The 17,898-nt window shown below is 39.2% G+C and overlaps 1 protein-coding gene across 2 annotated transcripts in view; it reads left to right on the forward strand.

Annotated features, from left to right (window-relative positions):
• ARHGAP10 (Rho GTPase activating protein 10) overlaps nt 1–17,898 on the forward strand; it is a 322,934-nt gene that overhangs the window by 163,024 nt on the left and 142,012 nt on the right. For both annotated transcript variants that reach the window (XM_057726057.1, XM_057726056.1), the window contains 3 exons: nt 2,470–2,551; nt 4,499–4,544; nt 6,621–6,686. In XM_057726057.1, coding sequence (XP_057582040.1) covers nt 2,470–2,551; nt 4,499–4,544; nt 6,621–6,686 — 194 coding nt within the window. The remainder of the gene's footprint in view (nt 1–2,469; nt 2,552–4,498; nt 4,545–6,620; nt 6,687–17,898) is intronic.

Raw genomic sequence — 17,898 nt, forward strand, 5'->3', positions numbered from 1 at the left:
CATTTTAATTAACTCCCCTGAGCCCAGTGTGGGTTACTAAGAATAAGGGCCAAAATCTTCACGTCCCAGTCGAGGCACTTCTTAAAACAGCCTGGTTTTCTGGGCATCTTGCCTTGATTCTTGCTCCAGAAGGATGCTGTGCATAGCAGAGTGAGAGGAGGTGGAATCTTGGTTGTGAGCTCCGAAGTGCCAAGGTGATGGCAAAGCTGGGCCAACGCTGAAATGTTGCGTGTAGACAGTAGAGAGCCATTTTGCTGTTCAGGAGTGGGGTTGGGGGACTGTAATGATTTTTTTTCCCACAAAATTCATAGTCTGGAGAAAATGGTTGAAGAAAAGAGCCTATCATTGGAGCTATAGTTACTTGGTAGTGAACTTGAAGCAGATAACTTCTCAGGCTTTTTAACCGTCACGTCGGGGAGAAAGCCTAACGTCTGTGGGTGTGAGTGTTGGGGGCACCGCATGTTTGTTGGCACGATGCTTGTGGAGTGCTGCATGCGTTATAGTACTTTATAAAAATTGTAGCGTAGAGAGAGAGTAGCATTGACATATATACACTACCAAATGTAAAATAGCTAGTGGGAAGCTGCTGCACAGCACAGGGAGGTCAGCTTGGTGCTTTGTGACGAACTAGAGGAGTGGGATGGGGAAGGTGGGAAGGAGGGGATACAGGGATGTGTGTATAAATATGGTTGATTCACTTTGTTGTGCAACAGAAACTAACACGGCATTGTGAAGCAATTAGACTCCGATAAAGATATATTTTAAAAATAAAGCATAAGACTTTAAAAGAAAATTGTAGCGATTATTGCATTACACTTGATTCTTGCTGCTTGCTTTGCTTGTAAAAGATTACCCAATACTTGGAAATGAGGTGAAATACTATTTACAGGAGTGATAACTTTAAAAAGTACATTCCGCATCAAAGGTGAATGAATATTTACTTTCCATTTTAACCATCGATTTTCATTTCCAGTTGTCTATGGTTTGGAGTAGTCTATCTTTTCATCCCTTGCTGGAAAAGTTCATTTTTAATACTTTTAATCAAATATACAAAATTTGTTTCATTGGAGAAAACACCACAGTTAAAGAGGAATTATTAAGGGTTTTTTCTACCTAGGACTCCTTTCCAGTATGAAGAGTTTTCTGGCAGAATCTATAAATCTCAAAATAAACTAAACTGAGAAAGATTGGCATTTGGCCCTGAGGACTAACCCAGGGCTCTGTGAAAATACAGAGGAAACTCCCCAAATGATTAACAGTGCTGTCTTCTTGGAAGTGGCATTGGAATGGGGTGAAAAATGACTTTCTGATGTCACTCTGCCCATGCCTGGGTAACAATAAACATGTATCTCTTTTATAAATAAAAATTTAATCATTACTACCACCCCACACCCATTAGCATGGCTACTTTCAAAAAAAAAAAAAAAAAAAAGGAAGGAAGGAAAGAAAGAAAAAAAAAGAAAGGAAGGAAAAGAAAGAAAGGAAACAAGTGTTGGTGAAGATATGGAGAAATTGGAACCTTGTGCACTCACTATTAGTGGGGATGCACAACAGTGCAGCTGCTGTGGAAAAGCAGTGTGGCAGTTCCTCAAAAAATTAAAAATAAAATTACCATTTGACCTCTCTCGTGAGACCATACAATTTCTCCCTACTCACAGAAAACTTCTCTACTCCAGATGTGAAGGTTTCTCTACACTAAGCAATTCTCCAATTCTCTGCGGAGGCCAAGTGTCCTATGATTGAACTTAGCTTTGACACTAAGTAGAGTTCATGAAGACCCCACAGATCAAGGGCTCAAGACAGCCCTCTGCCACTTCAGATGCCAGTCACAAGTCCAGGTTGTCACCTGTGCTTTTGGCTGTAAATCAGGCATTCCCATGACCCTGTCCTTGGGTTTGATAATTTGCTAGAATAGCTCACAGAACTCAGGAAAAACAGTTTACTTACTGTTGCTGATTTGTTACAAAGGCTATTTTAATGGGATGAATGGGTAAGTAAAATGTAGAATATACATACAGTGGAATACTATTCAGCCTTAAAAAGAAAGGAAATTCTAACATGCTACAACATGGATGAAAATGGAGGATACTTTACTAAGTGAAATAAGCAAGTCACAAAAATACAAATACTGTATGAGTCCACTTACAAGAGTTACCTAGAGTAATCAAATTCATAGAAACAGAAGGTAGAAGGGTGGTTATCAGGGGCTGGAAGAAGGGAAAATGGGGACTTGTTTAGTGGGTACAGAGTTTTAGATTTACAAGATGAAGAGCTCTGGAGACTGAGCCCAATACTGCTGAACCATGTGGTTAAAAATGGTGAAGTTGGTAGATTTTATGTTCTGTGTATTTTATCACAACTTGAAAATTTAAAAGAAACAATGACCACAATGAAACATTAGAAAGTGAAAAAGGAAGTTTGTCTTTTAGCAGCCAAGGGGTAACCTGATCTGTTTCCGGTGTCTTGCAGGCCTGGCATTCCCTTGACCATGCAGGCGTTTTCAGAAGAGGAGAGGAAGCAGTGGTTGGAAGCTCTGGGTGGAAAAGAAGCTGTAAGAATAACCAGTGGTTGAGTTTTATTTCAAATCCTGTAGAGTTGATTTGTGTTCCTTTTCATATTATTTTTGCTTTATAGTATTTGAACAAAAGTTCCCTGCTGAAGCTGGTGTCTGAATTCCTCTTGGAAGCATTCGGTATTCTAGAAATTTGGCTTGAGGTAGCAGCAGCACACATGAGACTGGTATATCGTTAGTTTTTATTTTTGATTTTTCTTGAGTTTGCCGCTCGGATTTTCTTTGCTTGAGGAAGTCATCTAAATCCTCAATTTCTTCTCTCCTACCTGTGACATTACTTTGGGTGATGAACACAATAAATGCTTGCAATTTGATCTCAGTGGGGATGGAACACTAAATATGAGGCTGTGCAGGCAATATTAGAAGTGACTGCAGTACTTATTTTGCAGGATTTGACAATTTATGGTTTAGCCTATTGATTTACAGTGTGCAATATTATGTAACCTTAGTGAATGGGCCTCTGTATTCAGATTGGTTTGAGGAATAAATTTAAAGGCAGTGGTAGCAATCCAGAGGCACGGGAATTCAGTCTGTTTGCCTCTCAGTGGACTGGTGGCATTTGGGAGGTGAGAATTTGGCAGCTCATATATTGAATGGGAGACTTAGGGAGGATAATTATAAAAAACACCATAGAACCAGTTTAAATAAACTCTGCTTAAAGTCTTATGACTCTAAACAAACCGCCAGTGCAGGTACCAGGTGGGCTTACCTGGAGAGCATTTGCCATTTCAGCAGGATTTAAAATAAAACGAGGGAAAGAGCATGATTTGCAGTGTGGAAGAGGGGTCATATATAGTAAAAAAAAAAAAAAAAAAGAGGTGTCAGAGCTTAGGAAACTGGCAAAAGATAATGTTATCTGATGGAAATAGGGAGCAAACTGAGAGTAGGAACTAGGGCAGAGAGGCTGGGCAGCAAGGCATGTGGCAATCTTGATGTGGTGTTTGAGAAGTGGAAGCCCAAATTACATATTTAAAAAATAGATCCTGTATAGGAGACTATATCGTCCTTGGGGGAAGAAAGTACTGATCAGATTTGTGTATCATTTTCTTATACTTGATCTACATTTGGCCTCCATGGTTTTATTTCTATTTATTCTTAATTTGTCCTTGAAAATGTTAGCTGGGGGTCAGGAGTAGCTCCAGCATTGATAGTTGCTGAGCTCCAAAACAAGTTACCCTAATCCTCTCCAGCAAAGGCGAGGCGCTGCCTGGGACTTGTCTCCCCAGAGATGCAAGAAGTGCTTTGGAAAGTGAGTTTGCCTATTTGCATAGCAAAATGATCCCATGACGAAGTCACAAAGAAATAAGTCTGTTGCCAAAGGCAGTGTAACCTTGAAGACATATATAGCCTCTCCTTTAGAGTGAAAAAGCCAAGTAATTAATTTGAGATACACAGACAAAGGCAAGTCTGCAGAAAGAAAATAAATGTTCAGCTATGTATTTATGTGGGGACACTTTAAGGCACTGTGTATTTTTTCCAGGTCATGTATGGGCCTTGCAAATAAAGGGGGCAGTGCTAGAATTCTCAGAGGTACCCTGGATCGTCACCTCGCTCTTTCAGATGTGGTTATTCAAATTATGGGCAGGAATCATGTCTTTCTTAAGTAAACAGCAGATTTTAGAAAGAGTGATTGAAAAAGTGAGCTTCATCTTGTTGATTAGGATGCAGCAGTTAGTTTGAGCATCTCCAGTTTACATGAACTTTCAGTCCTGGCCCCTTCATTTTATTTTTGCTATTTTGACAATAGCTCAGTGAGAGACAAAGGAGACTCCGAGAACTGCTTTTTGTTGCTTATCTTTGCATTTGAATCCCTCATAGTGATTAACCAGTATCAGTGTATTTTTTGTACAGTCCCTAGATGTGCCTGCAAGAATCACTTTTATTGATTTGCTAAAAATATTGTTTCCTCTTTTTCTCTTTTACTAGCTGTTCCCTAGTTTTAATAGAGCCATCATCCCGAGACCGGAAGGAAGTAAGTGCTCATTTATGAAAGTGACTGTTGTCTCCCTTTCTCATGAGTTACTCTGTTTTTATTACTGATGTCAAACTGGTGCTTGGTGCTTACTCTCTGTACCTGTCTGTGTTAGTCCTCTAAGTAGTGGATGTCTTATCCTCTGAGGACCTCCTCAGATTTCCCTGGTCTGCTGTAACCCTCATTGATCTTTCCCATCTCTGAGCCTTTTCCCCCAAGTCTTTCTCTACAGAAACCAAGATACTTTCTCTATAACTCACTTTGGTATTTATTTTTATAGCCCATGAATGAATATACAAGAGTTTCAGGTATGCAACTGTCAGTTTCCTAACTTGTAAACTCCTGAGGGTAGGCACTGTTTACCAGGTCCCCTGTTCTCAACCCCTCTCACCTCCACCCTTGATATCCTTTATCCTTCAAGTCTCTTGAGTATGGGCTGTACAAATAGTTTAGCATCGCACCTTAGAAAACAAACAACAACCAAACACGTTCAGATATTCTAGGACAGTGATCTCCACTTGCATCGTGTGCACTAGAGGAAAAGGCAGTACTGCCCAGCTCTGTACTCTTGATTTGCACTGAGGTGAAATGAAAATGTGATCACATTTGCTGGATTCGTTATGAATCTACTTTTAATAACTTTGGAGGAATGAAGCTGTTATCCATTTGTCAGATGTCTGCAGCTTGGAAACATTGTTAAGTAACTCCTGGTTTGAAAATGATCATGGTGTGTATATCACTTAGCCTGGTGCGGGAAATTGACCAGGTGCTGTGGAAGGTTGTCAGTCCCCGAAGCACCTGCTTAACTCTTTCCTCTTGTCTTTCTCTTCTTCCTTTCTTTCTCTTTTCTTTCTCTTCCCTATTCCTCCCTTTCTCTCTCTCTCTCCTTCTCTTTCCTTTCTTTTCTGGTTGTTATAGAGAAATGAAAACATGCCTTGTTTTGGAAGAGTGGTTTTGCTAAGCAGAAAGAAACACTTGGATTTTATATTAATGTTGTAAATAGTGGATCCTTAACAAAGTAAACCACTGCCCAATTTTCCTTATTAAAGTGCTGTCCGAGCTTAGCTTTAAACCTGCAGAGTTTATGTTCATAACTTGTTCATGCTGTCCCCTCTGAGAACCAGGAGTTAGTATTCCTGCTGCCAAGTTCTAAATACAGAATAAAGCATTCACTTCCCCGACTGCATTTTTGAAACAAGAATTGTTTTTTTATTAGGGTATTCAAATAGGTCAGCCTAATCATGGTCAAGTATCCACATTAGAAAAAAATGTAAAATTGTATTTTCAAAATAATCTTTTTTTTTTTTTTTTTGCTACACGAATCATCTGTTTTAAATTCATTATGAAAATAGTAAAATATTAAATGCTTAGGGCATGGTATAAAGTACGAAAAAAAATTTCAAGCTCGTGGCTCAAATACTGTTATTTAAAAGTGTTTAGACAGTTTTTTCCCCTAGGTTAAAAAAAAAAAGTTTTGTATTATTTCTTCAGCTTGTCAAGTAATTTAAGAACTTTTACTCATATATATATATATATATATATATATATATATATGATTAAAAAAACAAACCTGAGCTGTTGTTGGAATTTGGGCAAAACCTTTACTATTTCTAGATAGCTTCCCCTAAAGATTTGTATCACTTTGTTTTCCACTATTTAAAATACTGTAGTGGGGGTATTGGGGTGGGATGAATTGGAAGATTGGGATTACCATATATACTTTACTAATAAGAAAAAAATGTCAAATTGTACACTTTAAATATATGCAGTTTATTGTATGTCAGTATCTCAATAAAAGTTCTTAAAAAATAAAATAAAATACTGTATTTACTAACTTAAAAGCTAGTTTATTTATATATGTTGGTAATAAATGTCTTGATATTCCAGTAAATGTTCCTCTTAGTATATGAAATTCTCATTTACATTATTTAAACAGGGAACTCGTGGCCTTTCAGCTTTTTTAAAGAGTGAAATAAAAAATTATATTGGACTTAAACAATTTTGTCCTATTTTTATAAGGAAGAGAATTATGAGTAATTAATCGTGCCTTTAATATTTTATAACTATTTCTTTTAGGTGCACAGTTGGATAAAATGGGATTCACAATTCTTAGAAAATGCATCAGTGCAGTTGAAACACGAGGTAACATGATTGAATCATTTTATTCATGAAAGGCTATAGGTATGTAAAATCTAAGGGTCATTTCAAATGTTTATTGCATGGTTAAGTATTGTAGAATGAAATATGTTAATGCAAAATGCACATTCTAGGTGTCAGAGATTCAGTTGTTCATGTACTCTGACAGGGTGGGGTTTTCCTTTTAATGTATGTATTTCTCCCTCGCATTGAAGTGTGAAGTCAGGGCTGAAATGAGAATCAGTAGAAGAATCAGCAGTGTTGGGCAACCGGTCTTTTTTTCTCTCTTTTTAAATATTTAGTTAGTTAGTTAGTTTATTTTGGTTGCTCCGGGTCTTTGTTGTGGCATGTGGACTTCATAGTTGTGGCATGTGAACTCTTAGTTGAGGCATGCATGTGGGATCTAGTTCCCCAACTAGGGATTGAACCTGGGCCTCCTGTGTTGGAAGTGTGGAACCTTACCCACTGGACCACCAGGGAAGTCCGGACAACCAGTCTTAATCACTTCTTGTTCACACACTAGTAAGATATTTCCATCTTCCATTGTCTTGTTGGCTTCCAGTTTAAAAATCAGTGTCATTGAGAAATTTACGTATAGTAAAAAAGTCATTGATTTTAACTGTACAAATTAATGAGTTTTGACAAATGTGTATAGTCATGTAACTGCCACCACAATCCTAGAAGATTTCTATCCCCCCCAAAATTCCTTTGTGCCTCTTTGCAGTCAGTCTCCACTCCTTCCTTGGCCCTTGACCATTACTGAGCTGCTTTTTATCACTTTAGTTCTTTTTTTAAAAAAAGATATTTTATATGAATGGAATTATGCAGTATATAGTCTTTTGATTCTGACCTCTTTATTTAGCATATTGCTTTAGCGATTCATCTTTTGGGTATACCCTTAGCTCATTTCTTTTTATTGCTAGGTAGTATTTCATTATGTGCACATACTGTACTCTGCTTCTTCATCCACCTGTTGGTAATATCTGGGTTGTTTTCATTTTAAACTTAAGGGAAGATAATCCCTCCCCATTTTGGTCCCCGGACTAAAAGCTCAAAGGTCTTTTCTTTATAGTCCCTAAGGAAAAGCAGGGCCCTGGCACTTGGCAGCCATTCCAACAGACTTTGGAGAAACTAAGTACTGCATTTTGCAAAACAGGCTCTTTCTGGAGGATGAATTTCTCTTTGTTTAGAGTCTAGTGAAATAGGGATAAATTGAATATTTAATTCACTCTCGTATATTGTATATCCCAGTCCTACTTTGAATGACTTAACGGGATGAAGCATTGCGCTCACGTTTTCTGTCAAAACAAGGTCTTTGTTACAAAGCCAGGACTGCCACCTGTGAAATGAGAGTTCTGGCTAACAGATGAATACGAGCTGTTTTATGATTTGGGGATTTGCCCATTGATAATAAAAACCCAAGCCACAGAAAGCTTTTCTAAAATTCTGTCTTTACAGTGGCAATTCAGTCTGTGACAGATTTTCATTCATTTCAACCTGCACCGAGGTTGAGCTGACAAATTTCTTCTTTTTCCTAGTGCTTCACAAATTTCCAAAATTGGGATATGGTTGTATCTCTCAGTTCATCATTCATGCTTCTCTTTTTCCCGAGCTTCTTAAGCGCCTTCATTGCATCATTTGCATGCTTATTATTTTGGTAAATTAAATTCTTTCCCCAAAGAATATAATTTATACATACTTGCTTCTGCCTCAGCAGGTAAAAATCTATCTAGAACGCTTTCTGATTGGTCTGTGTAGTTTTATGGAGTGTTACATACATTGAATGGAATATGTATAGTAGGACCTGCATATACTGAATGTATTTTTATTATAAATATGTAAATTGTTGGATTTTTTATTTTTCTACGGAAGAATGAGTCTACACATTTTAAGTTAGGTTTAAAATAAAAAACAAAAAAGCATGTATTTTTCTTTTCAAATCTTTTGTTCCTGGAAGTCTTCTGTTACTAAAGCCTTTTGTTTTTAATGGCGTAATAAACTAAAAATAGAGTTAAAAGAATCAGCTGTCAGATAGTGTTATTCAGTGTGATGAGGAACCTTGTGGAATCTCTGAGGCTTTTATCCTAAATTTGGAAGTTCCTTCAGGGAATATTGCTCTTAATGATTTGCCCCAAATCAGCTATCATGGCTATTGATTTCTTTTTTAATGCTACAGATGTTGTCGCATCACTTTTTTTCATCAGTCAGGATAAAGCTGGTTTATGTTCCTGTAACAGAAAACTGGAAATTCTCTGTGGCTTAAAACAACAAGACTTATTTCTCACTCAGACGTTGGTAGGAGGGCCTTGCCCATCACTGATACCTGGGCTTCCAGGCTCCTGGTGGCCTTGCCTGGAGGGTTTTGGACCAACAAGTGAATACTCTGGCCTTGCAGTGAGTTTCCTTTGCTCACAGCCGATTGGTCAGAAATGGCCACGTGGCTCTGCTCAACCCCAAAGAGTCTACATATCACAATCCCACCAGGAGCCTGAAAAGCATGCAGAGAGCCGGGAATATTTGGCGGATAGCATTAATGACCCCTCTGTGTACTTTGTGGGTCTACATGCCTATGTCCAGAGGCATTTAATGAAATATGATTGAAGAATTATTTCTAATCGTTTTTTTCACTGTTTTAAACATGACTACTATGACATGTTTTGGTTAAAGCAGTTAGTGTACCTTTTACCTAATATGTTGTTTTAAAAATGACATTTGGCATTTTTATCAACTTTATTTGTGACATTGCTTAAATATGTACAAAGCATCAAATGTCTAAAATTTACTTAGAGTCCTTAGTACTCTAAGAAAATGTAACATTTTTAGTGTACTCACATACTAATGTAGATAACATATGTAATATATGACACAAATATATATTGGCGTGGATGGGACTGTTAGCATTCACTGTACTTTTGGCATCATTTCACTACCATATCAGTATCAACTCACAGATCATACTCTTCCTCTCCATAGAGTTGTTTGTTGATGAAGTTTAGGCACATGTGGGAGTTAGATCAACTGAGCTTTCATCCACTTACTGAGTATTTGTTAATGATATGTATCAGCTCTTAATGGATCTACTGCTGGGAAAGTATTGCTTATGTTTTCCAAGCTGAAGGACTTCCTAAAGCAGCTGTTCTCAAACGTTGCTGTGCAGTGCAATCACCTGGGATCTTTAAACAACACTGCTGCCTGGCTCTCACTCCAGTCAGTCTGATTTCATTGCTGTCTGGTGTGAACTAGGAAGTTGGCGGTTTAAGCACTCCCCCAGGTGATGCTAATACATAGTAAAGTTGAGGAACCACTGTCCTGATGGAGCGATGGGATACACAATTGTTATCTTTATGGTTATAGTGTCCTGCTACATGGGGAACGTTCAACTTCTTTTTAAAAATAACCCACCCTAAGCCCAGACAAACGAAACAGAAAACTTCCCAAGAAAATAACGCAATGTTCTTTTCCTTTCCTCAGTAACAGGTGACTTAAACCCTAGTTCTCACCTGAAGCCAGTCAACCAGTATTTATTGAGCAACGACGGGGTGTACATAGCCTTGCTCTAGGCCTTTGGGATACGTGGTAAAGGTTGGTTACGTGTAATGCTCGATCCATGAACGGTAGACAAAATGTAGGTATTTGTAAGTAATTGAAGCATTCCGAGTACTACAATAAAAGTGTTACAACTTTGTGTGAGTCGAGGGAATTCGAATGCATGTCAATGGGATTGCTGTGTACTTGACCTCAATTGAGGACTGTATTTAGGAACAGCCATCTTTGGATTTAAAGGAGTAGAAAAGTGGCACTCAGACAGAGACCAGAGAGTGACCATGTGAGGACACAGCAAGAAGGCAGCCATCTACAAGCCAGACAGGGAGGGCTCAAAAGAAACAAGACCTGTCAACACCTTGATCTTGGACTTCTAGCCTCCAGAAATGTTTTCAGAAACAGTTTCAGAAGCCCTTGTTTTGGGCCTGATTTTTATGAAGAGAGACAGGGACATATTTTAAAGTTTTAAGAGCACAGTATTACAAGAGGGCAGACAGCAATATCAAGCAGTATCAGCAGTATTTCATCTTGTGGAACTGAAAACCACAGCCACAGAAAGATAGAGAAAATGAAAAAGCAAAGGACTTTGTACCAGATGAAGGGACAGGATAAAACCCCAGAAAAACTACTAAATGAAGAGGAGATAGGCACCCTTCCAGAAAAAGAATTCAGAATAATGATAGTGAAGATGATCCAGGGCTTTGAAAAAAGACTGGATGCAAAGATCGAAAAGTTTACTAAAGACCTAGAAGAATTAAAGAGCAAACAAACAGAAAGATGCAACACAATAACTGAAATGAAAAATACACTAGAAGGAACCAATAGCAGATTAACTGAGGCAGAAGGGCATAAGTGACCTGGAAGACAGAATGGTGATCATCACTGATGAGGAAAAGAATAAGGAAAAAAGAGTGAAAAAAACTGAAGACAGCCTAAGATACCTCTGGGACAATGTTAAACACACCAACATTCGCATTATAGGGGTCCCAGAAGGAGACGAGAGAGAGAAAGGACCCGAGAAAATACTGGAAGAGATTATAGTTGAAAACTTCCCTAACATGGGAAAGGAAATAGCTACCCAAGTTCAGGAAGCGCAGAGAGTCCCAGGCAGGATAAACCCAAGGAGAAACACGCCAAGACATATAGTAGTCGAACTGACAAAAATTTAAGACAGAGAAAAGTTATTAAAAGCAACAAGGGAAAAACGACAAATAACATACAAGGGAACTCCAATAAGGTTAACAGCTGATTTCTCAGCAGAAACTCTGCAAGCCAGAAGGGAGTGGCATGATATATTTCAAGTGATGAGAGGGAAGAACCTCCAACCAAGAATACTCTACCCAGCAAGGATCTCATTCAGATTCGAGGGAGAAATCAAAAGCTTTACAGACAGGCAACAGCTAAGAGAATTCAGCACCACCAAACCAGCCCTACAACAAATGCTAAAGGAACTTCTCTAAGCAGGAAACAGAGAAGAAAAGGCCCTACAGAAACAACAACAAAACAATTAAGAAAATGGTAATAGAAACATACATTTTGATAATTACCTTGAATGTAAATGGACTAAATGCACCAACCGGAAGACACAGACTGGCTGAATGGATACAAAAACAAGACCCATACATATGCTGTCTACAAGAGACCCACTTCAGGCCTAGGGACACATACAGACGGAAAGTGAGGGGATGAAAAAAGATATTCCATGCAAATGGAAATCAAAAGAAAGCTGGAGTAGCAATACTCACATCAGATAAAATAGACTTTAAAATGAAAAATGTTACAAGAGACAAGAAAGGACATTACATAAAGATCAAGGGATCCATCCAAGAAGAGGCGATAACAATTATAAATATATATGCACCCAGTATAGGAGCCCCTCAATACACAAGGCAAATGCTAACAACTATGAAAGAGGAAATGCAAGGCAGAAATAGAGACACAGGTGTAGAGAACAAACATATGGACACCAAGTGGGGAAAGTGGGGAGGGTTGGGGGGGGAATGAATTGGGAGATTGGAATACCAAATTGTACACTCTAAATATATGCTGATTATTGTCTGTTAACTATATCTCAATAGAAGTTCTTAAAAAAAAAATGAAAATAAAGGAGTAGAAAAGTATATCTTGGCATTTAGAGAGACCTCAGCAAAGATGTGGAGACAGAAGCAAGCCAAATGGAAAGGAAGCATGAAGAAAGTAAAAGAAATACTCAGGCATTTGCATTTAATTGACAAGGACCTGAGTAAGTTCTAGAAGGTCATAGATAGAACAGTAGCAGGTTTAGAAAGGTAAACATGAAAACTAGGGAAAAAGAAATGCTTCGAAAAATTCTGAAAGCTCAGAATGAGTAGGCACTAAGAATCCAGGATCCGATAAAGATTTACCCACCACTCTATAGGCTGTAGGCTCAAAGGACTTCCCTGGTGGTGCAGTGGTTAAGAATCCACCTGCCAATGCAGGGGACACGGGTTCAATCCCTGGTGCCGGAAGATCCCACATGCCATGGAGCAACTAAGTCTGTGAGCCACAACCACTGAAGCCTGCATGCCCTAGAGCCCATGCACTGCAAGTACTGAGCCCTCGTGCTGCAACTACTGAAGCCCATGCAGCTAGAGCCTGTGCTGCACAACAAGAGAAGCCACTACAATGAGAAGCCTGTGCACTGCAACAAAGAGTAGCCCCCGGTTGCCAAAGCTAGAGAAAGCCTGCAAGCAATGAAGACCCAGCGCAGCCAAAAAAGAAAAAAAAAATGCTTACAACTGTGGTGCATAAGTACTAAATAAATTTATAATTGTCAGTATTTCAAAATTATTAAAAAAAAACAACTAGTATTAATAGCCATATGTGAGATGACCCAGAATTCTGCCTTGCTTGGAGTATTCCGGGGGGAGGTAACTGATACATCCAAGTGATTTAGCAGATGAAGGTGTAGTCACTTGGAACAGGTGGCTGTACACAGAGGATCAGAGTTCTGTAAGGAATTTCACCTTCAAGTTTTAGTTTGGGAATCAAAGGATATTAAGGAAACTCAGAGGTCCCTGGCAGACGTGATGAAATATATTAGGAGCACCAGGGTGCTTCTTGAAAATGCAGATTCCTGGGCTTAGCTTTGTTGAATCAAAATCATTGGTAGCTGGGCCTCCGCAGTAGACAGTGAGAGGTCCAATAAGAATAGACCAGTGAAGGCAGGAGTTTTCTCCTCATCTACTTTTTAGGGGATAGAAGAAGCTTTCCTGAGAAAATAGAGTTTAACTGTTGGGAGTACGAGAGACAGCAGAGTTGGGATTATGAGAGAGAGCAGAGTTGATGTAGGGTAGAACCTGCATCCTAAAAAGTGAGGTTAAGAGAAGAAATCACAGAATGGCTCAAAGTGGCCAAGTCTTAGTGCATCAGAAGTCAAGGACGGTTCAAATTTAGATGCTTTGTGGGTGAATCCAAGGCAAATTCAGAAGTGTTCACTCATCCCACTGCTTCGCTTCCAGCCCTTCCTACCTACCATCTCATCATGATGCCTAGGTTCTGGTGCCCTGTGGTAGTTTCTCCCTTTGTGGGAAAAGAACCCATTATTCTCAAGCGGTTTTACATACCTTCTCCGCCATTGTCTGTGCAGCCACTGTGATTCGTGGCATTGTCATGATGGAGTCTGGCGTTCCGGGCGCCTGCACCCCTGGAAGGTGATGATGGGTCCAGTCTTCTCCTTTGCCTCTCCTGGGCCTCTGAGATACCACTGACTCAAGGCTTCCCTGAGGATCCAGCAGTTGGGCTGCCTTCTAAAGGATGAGGGGGAGCTGTCCAGGTGCACGTGTGTGGGGTGTCAGGAGCAAGGAGTCTTGGCAGGGGAAAGAATGGCTGTTGAAGTGTTTGAAAGGATGAGCACATCTGGGACCCGAGAGCCATAGGGTGCGACTGAAGCAGGGGCTGGAGAGGCATGTGGGAGGGAGGGGGTGTTTGGGTTATTCTGTAGAAGGTTTACCTTTCTGTGGGTGATAGGAGTTGTAGGTTTAAGTTCCAAAGTGGTGCAGTAAGAGAGGCCTTTTGGAAAGTTGTAGTTTGGTAAAATTTTCTTAACCTTTCAGACCCTTAGTTTCGAAAAGAATGTAACTAGGAAGTTCATTGGCACTATCTACTCCCACGCACGTTTGTGAAGGTCAGAGAGCTAAGTTTTGTACATCATAGATTTTATAACTCATTAAATATCTCTTTATTTCCTCTTTCCATCCTTCCACTGGATTGTTTTAATCCTGAGATGTCCATGTTCTTCATTCGGCACTTCTATTGCCTGGTATTGTTAATTATCTCTCACATATTTATTTTGTTTCTGGAACTTTGCTTTTCCCTTGGAGTAGAGAAAATGTCTTATTTATCCTTTGCCTCTTTTCATTTCTAAGTACTATGTCTTGCATGCATAGTAAACACTCAATAAGCAATTGCTTTTTGCTCAAGGATTCAGAAATTTGATTAAAATGCCACATTGGCAATATTATGTGTTCCAGCAATTTGTAACATTATTAGAAGATTAGTGTAAGAAGTTATTCTTCTATATGTGGTTGGAATTAGTACTTTTAAGTAACTTGCAGGATTGATTTTCACTCCATGAAATTATCAGCATCTTTCTGAATTAAGGGTAATATTTTAGACATATATAGAAAGATACATCGTTATGTATGAAAACATCTTAAGGTTTCAGAGCTTGGAGAATAATTTTCTTAAGTAAATAACTTAAGGAACTGCTTCCCATGCTCAGTACCTTGTCTTTTTTTGAAACTAGGTGACACCACGTTTTTCAGGTGCCTGTGTTGTACAATATACAAAAACAAAGTAAGACTCTTTTGCTTAAAAACTTCTTTAAGTAGTTGTCATGATTTAAAACTAGATTTGTATGCCACTTTTGCTTATGAATTTCTCTTAAAAAATTCTTCCATATGTGGATAATTTGAATATTCACTTTAATTTCTAGAGCATGGCATTAAAACGTCAGTCTAGGCAAGCTGTCAGTGATCAAATTCAGCTTTGTAACAAGCTGTGAACTCATGGGAAAGAAGTAGGAAGCCACATCTAAGATGTGACAGTCTTTGAATTGTCGCATATAAAAGTGAATTTCTCTTTCTTTGGAAAGCAAAGTTTTAGATTTCTTTGGAAAATCATTCTGAAGTTGGCTTGAGGATTTTTCTGCTACCAGAGCACTTCTGGAATCGTATGGGGCCTCAAGATGGACCTGGTAGCAGATGATAATGTATAGTTTCAGTATTAATCTTTGTGGGAGGGAAGACGCCCAAAGTGAACTTGCAACATATTTTACCACGATTGCACATTAATCTTAAATTGCCAAGGGCCAATTACGTGCAAAACGAAGAAAGTAAAGAACAGCAGCTGTCCCCGGAAAATTTACAGCAAGTAAACTAGACTTTCTTGCTAGCTGTCTCTTTTTTCATCAGGATGCGTGTGAGATGCATGTGGGTGGATACAGAGGACAGTCTTCCGTGGGAGGGAGCTGAGGAGTCTTGTGGTGTCTGCAGAAATGCAAATGCAAAGCTGAAATACTAACTCGAGGCCAGTTGGGACTGATTTTTCATTTTCTCAATTAGTAATCTTATTGTTTTAAGAACAAATAAGCATCCCAAACTATTAGCTTCCAAATGAATGATTGAGTAAAATTAATAGGGACAAATAGTTAAACCACCTCACTGCCGAGTTGGTATGCGAGGTTTTGTGTGTTTGGCTCACATTTGGATGAGCTCCTTGGGCATTTTGTTGGGAGGTGCTGTCAGCACTCTTAGCATTGTGTTGGAGAACAGGGACTCAGAAGTCAGCCTTGATTAGAATCTCTTTCTCCACTTCTTAGCTCTGCAGCCATGCAAGTGAGTTCATTAACCTCTGTGACTTAATTTTATCGTGTGTAGTATGGGGTAACAGTAGCAACTTTTTCATAGGTTGGTTGTGAGAGTTAAATGGGGAGGCTTGGGACATTGGCATATATGGAGTGCTCAGTAAATGTGAGTTGCTTCTTTAGAAATTATTAATTGAGGCCAGCCATAATTAAATGGTCCTGTTATTGATGCAAGGCTCTGGGAGCATTGAGGAACTTTGTTTTTTAAATAGTAATTTATATAGGGAAAGAAATCACCTGAGTTCACTTTATTTTTTTTATTTTTATTTTTTATTTTATAAATTTATTTTATTGGCCATGTTGGGTCTTTTTTTTTTGGCTGTGCGCCAGCTTTCTTTAGTTGCGGTGAGTGGGGGCTACTCTTTGTTGTGGTGCCCAGGCTCCTTGTTGCCGTGGCTTCTCTTGTTGTGGAGCACGGGCTTTAGGCGCATGGGCTTCAGTAGTTGTAGCACATGGGCTCAATAGTTGTGGCTCACGGGCTCTAAAGCGCAGGCTCAGTAGCTGTGGGGCATGGGTTTAGTTGCTCCCCGTCATGTGGGATCTTCCTGGAGCAGGGATCGAACCCGTGTCCCCTGCATTGGCAGGCAGATTCTTTTTTTTATTTATTTTTAATTTTTTTTTTTTTGCAATAAACTGCATATATTTAGAGTGTACAATTTGGTATCCCAATCTCCCAATTCATTCCCCCCCCAACCCTCCCCGCTTTCCCCACTTGGTGTCCATATGTTTGTCCTCTACATCTGTGTCTCTATTTCTGCCTTGCAAACCGGTTGATTTGTACCTTTTTTTCTATAGTCCACATATATGTGTTAATATACGATATTTGTTTTTCTCTTTCTGACTCACTTCACTCTGCATGACAGTCTCTACGTCCATCCATGTCTCTACAAATGTCCCAGTTGCATTGCTTTTTACAGCTGAGTAATATTCCATTGTGTATATGTACCACATCTTCTTTATCTGTTCATCTGTTGATGGACATTTAGGTTGCTTCCATGACCTGGCTATTGTAAATAGTGCTGCAATGAACATTGGAGTGCATGTGTCTTTTTGAATTATGGTGTTCTCTGGGTATATGCCCAGGAGTGGGATTGCTGGGTCATATGGTAACTCTATTTTTAGTTTTTTAAGGAACCTCCATACTGTTCTCCATAGTGGCTGTATCAATTTACATTCCCATCAGCAGTGCAAGAGCGTTCCCTTTTCTCCACACCCTCTCCAGCATTTACTGTTTGTAGATTTTCTGATGATGGGCAGGCGGATTCTTAAGCACTGCGCCACCTAGGAAGCCCACCTGAGTTCACTTTAGCCAAGTATTTATGTGGTTCTTGTAACAAGCAGTGATATTAGCTGGATTGACTTTCAACCTTCTGTCTCTCAGTGCCATATGGACACTTGAGCAGTTAAATAGCCAGAGTGTAAGGAAGAAAAGAAAGAGACTTAGGAAGAAAACGGTGGCTTTAGATTATCTCAAGCTTTCAGAAACACAAAAAGAGAGAAAGAGAGAGAGAGATTGTCCAGGGTTGCCTTTGCCTAGCATTGATTTGTCCCTAATGCCACACTTACTCTGAGGTGGAGAGGCACGTGGCAGTAGCGAGACACCAGTAGACCTTTTCTAATATTCTGATCTCTGTAGAGGAGGGATAAAAAAGGAGTCTTGTGAATCGCAGCAGCCAGCTTTTGCCTTGAGTCTGAGTCTCTTTTCTAATTTATAAGTAAGTAAAAATTTGTAGCTACTTAAAATGGAGCTACATGAGTGATGAGTTTGAAAATAAAATGTACTCTTCC

This window comes from Hippopotamus amphibius, chromosome 3 (genome assembly GCF_030028045.1).
Source record: "Hippopotamus amphibius kiboko isolate mHipAmp2 chromosome 3, mHipAmp2.hap2, whole genome shotgun sequence".
Taxonomy (NCBI): domain Eukaryota; kingdom Metazoa; phylum Chordata; class Mammalia; order Artiodactyla; family Hippopotamidae; genus Hippopotamus; species Hippopotamus amphibius.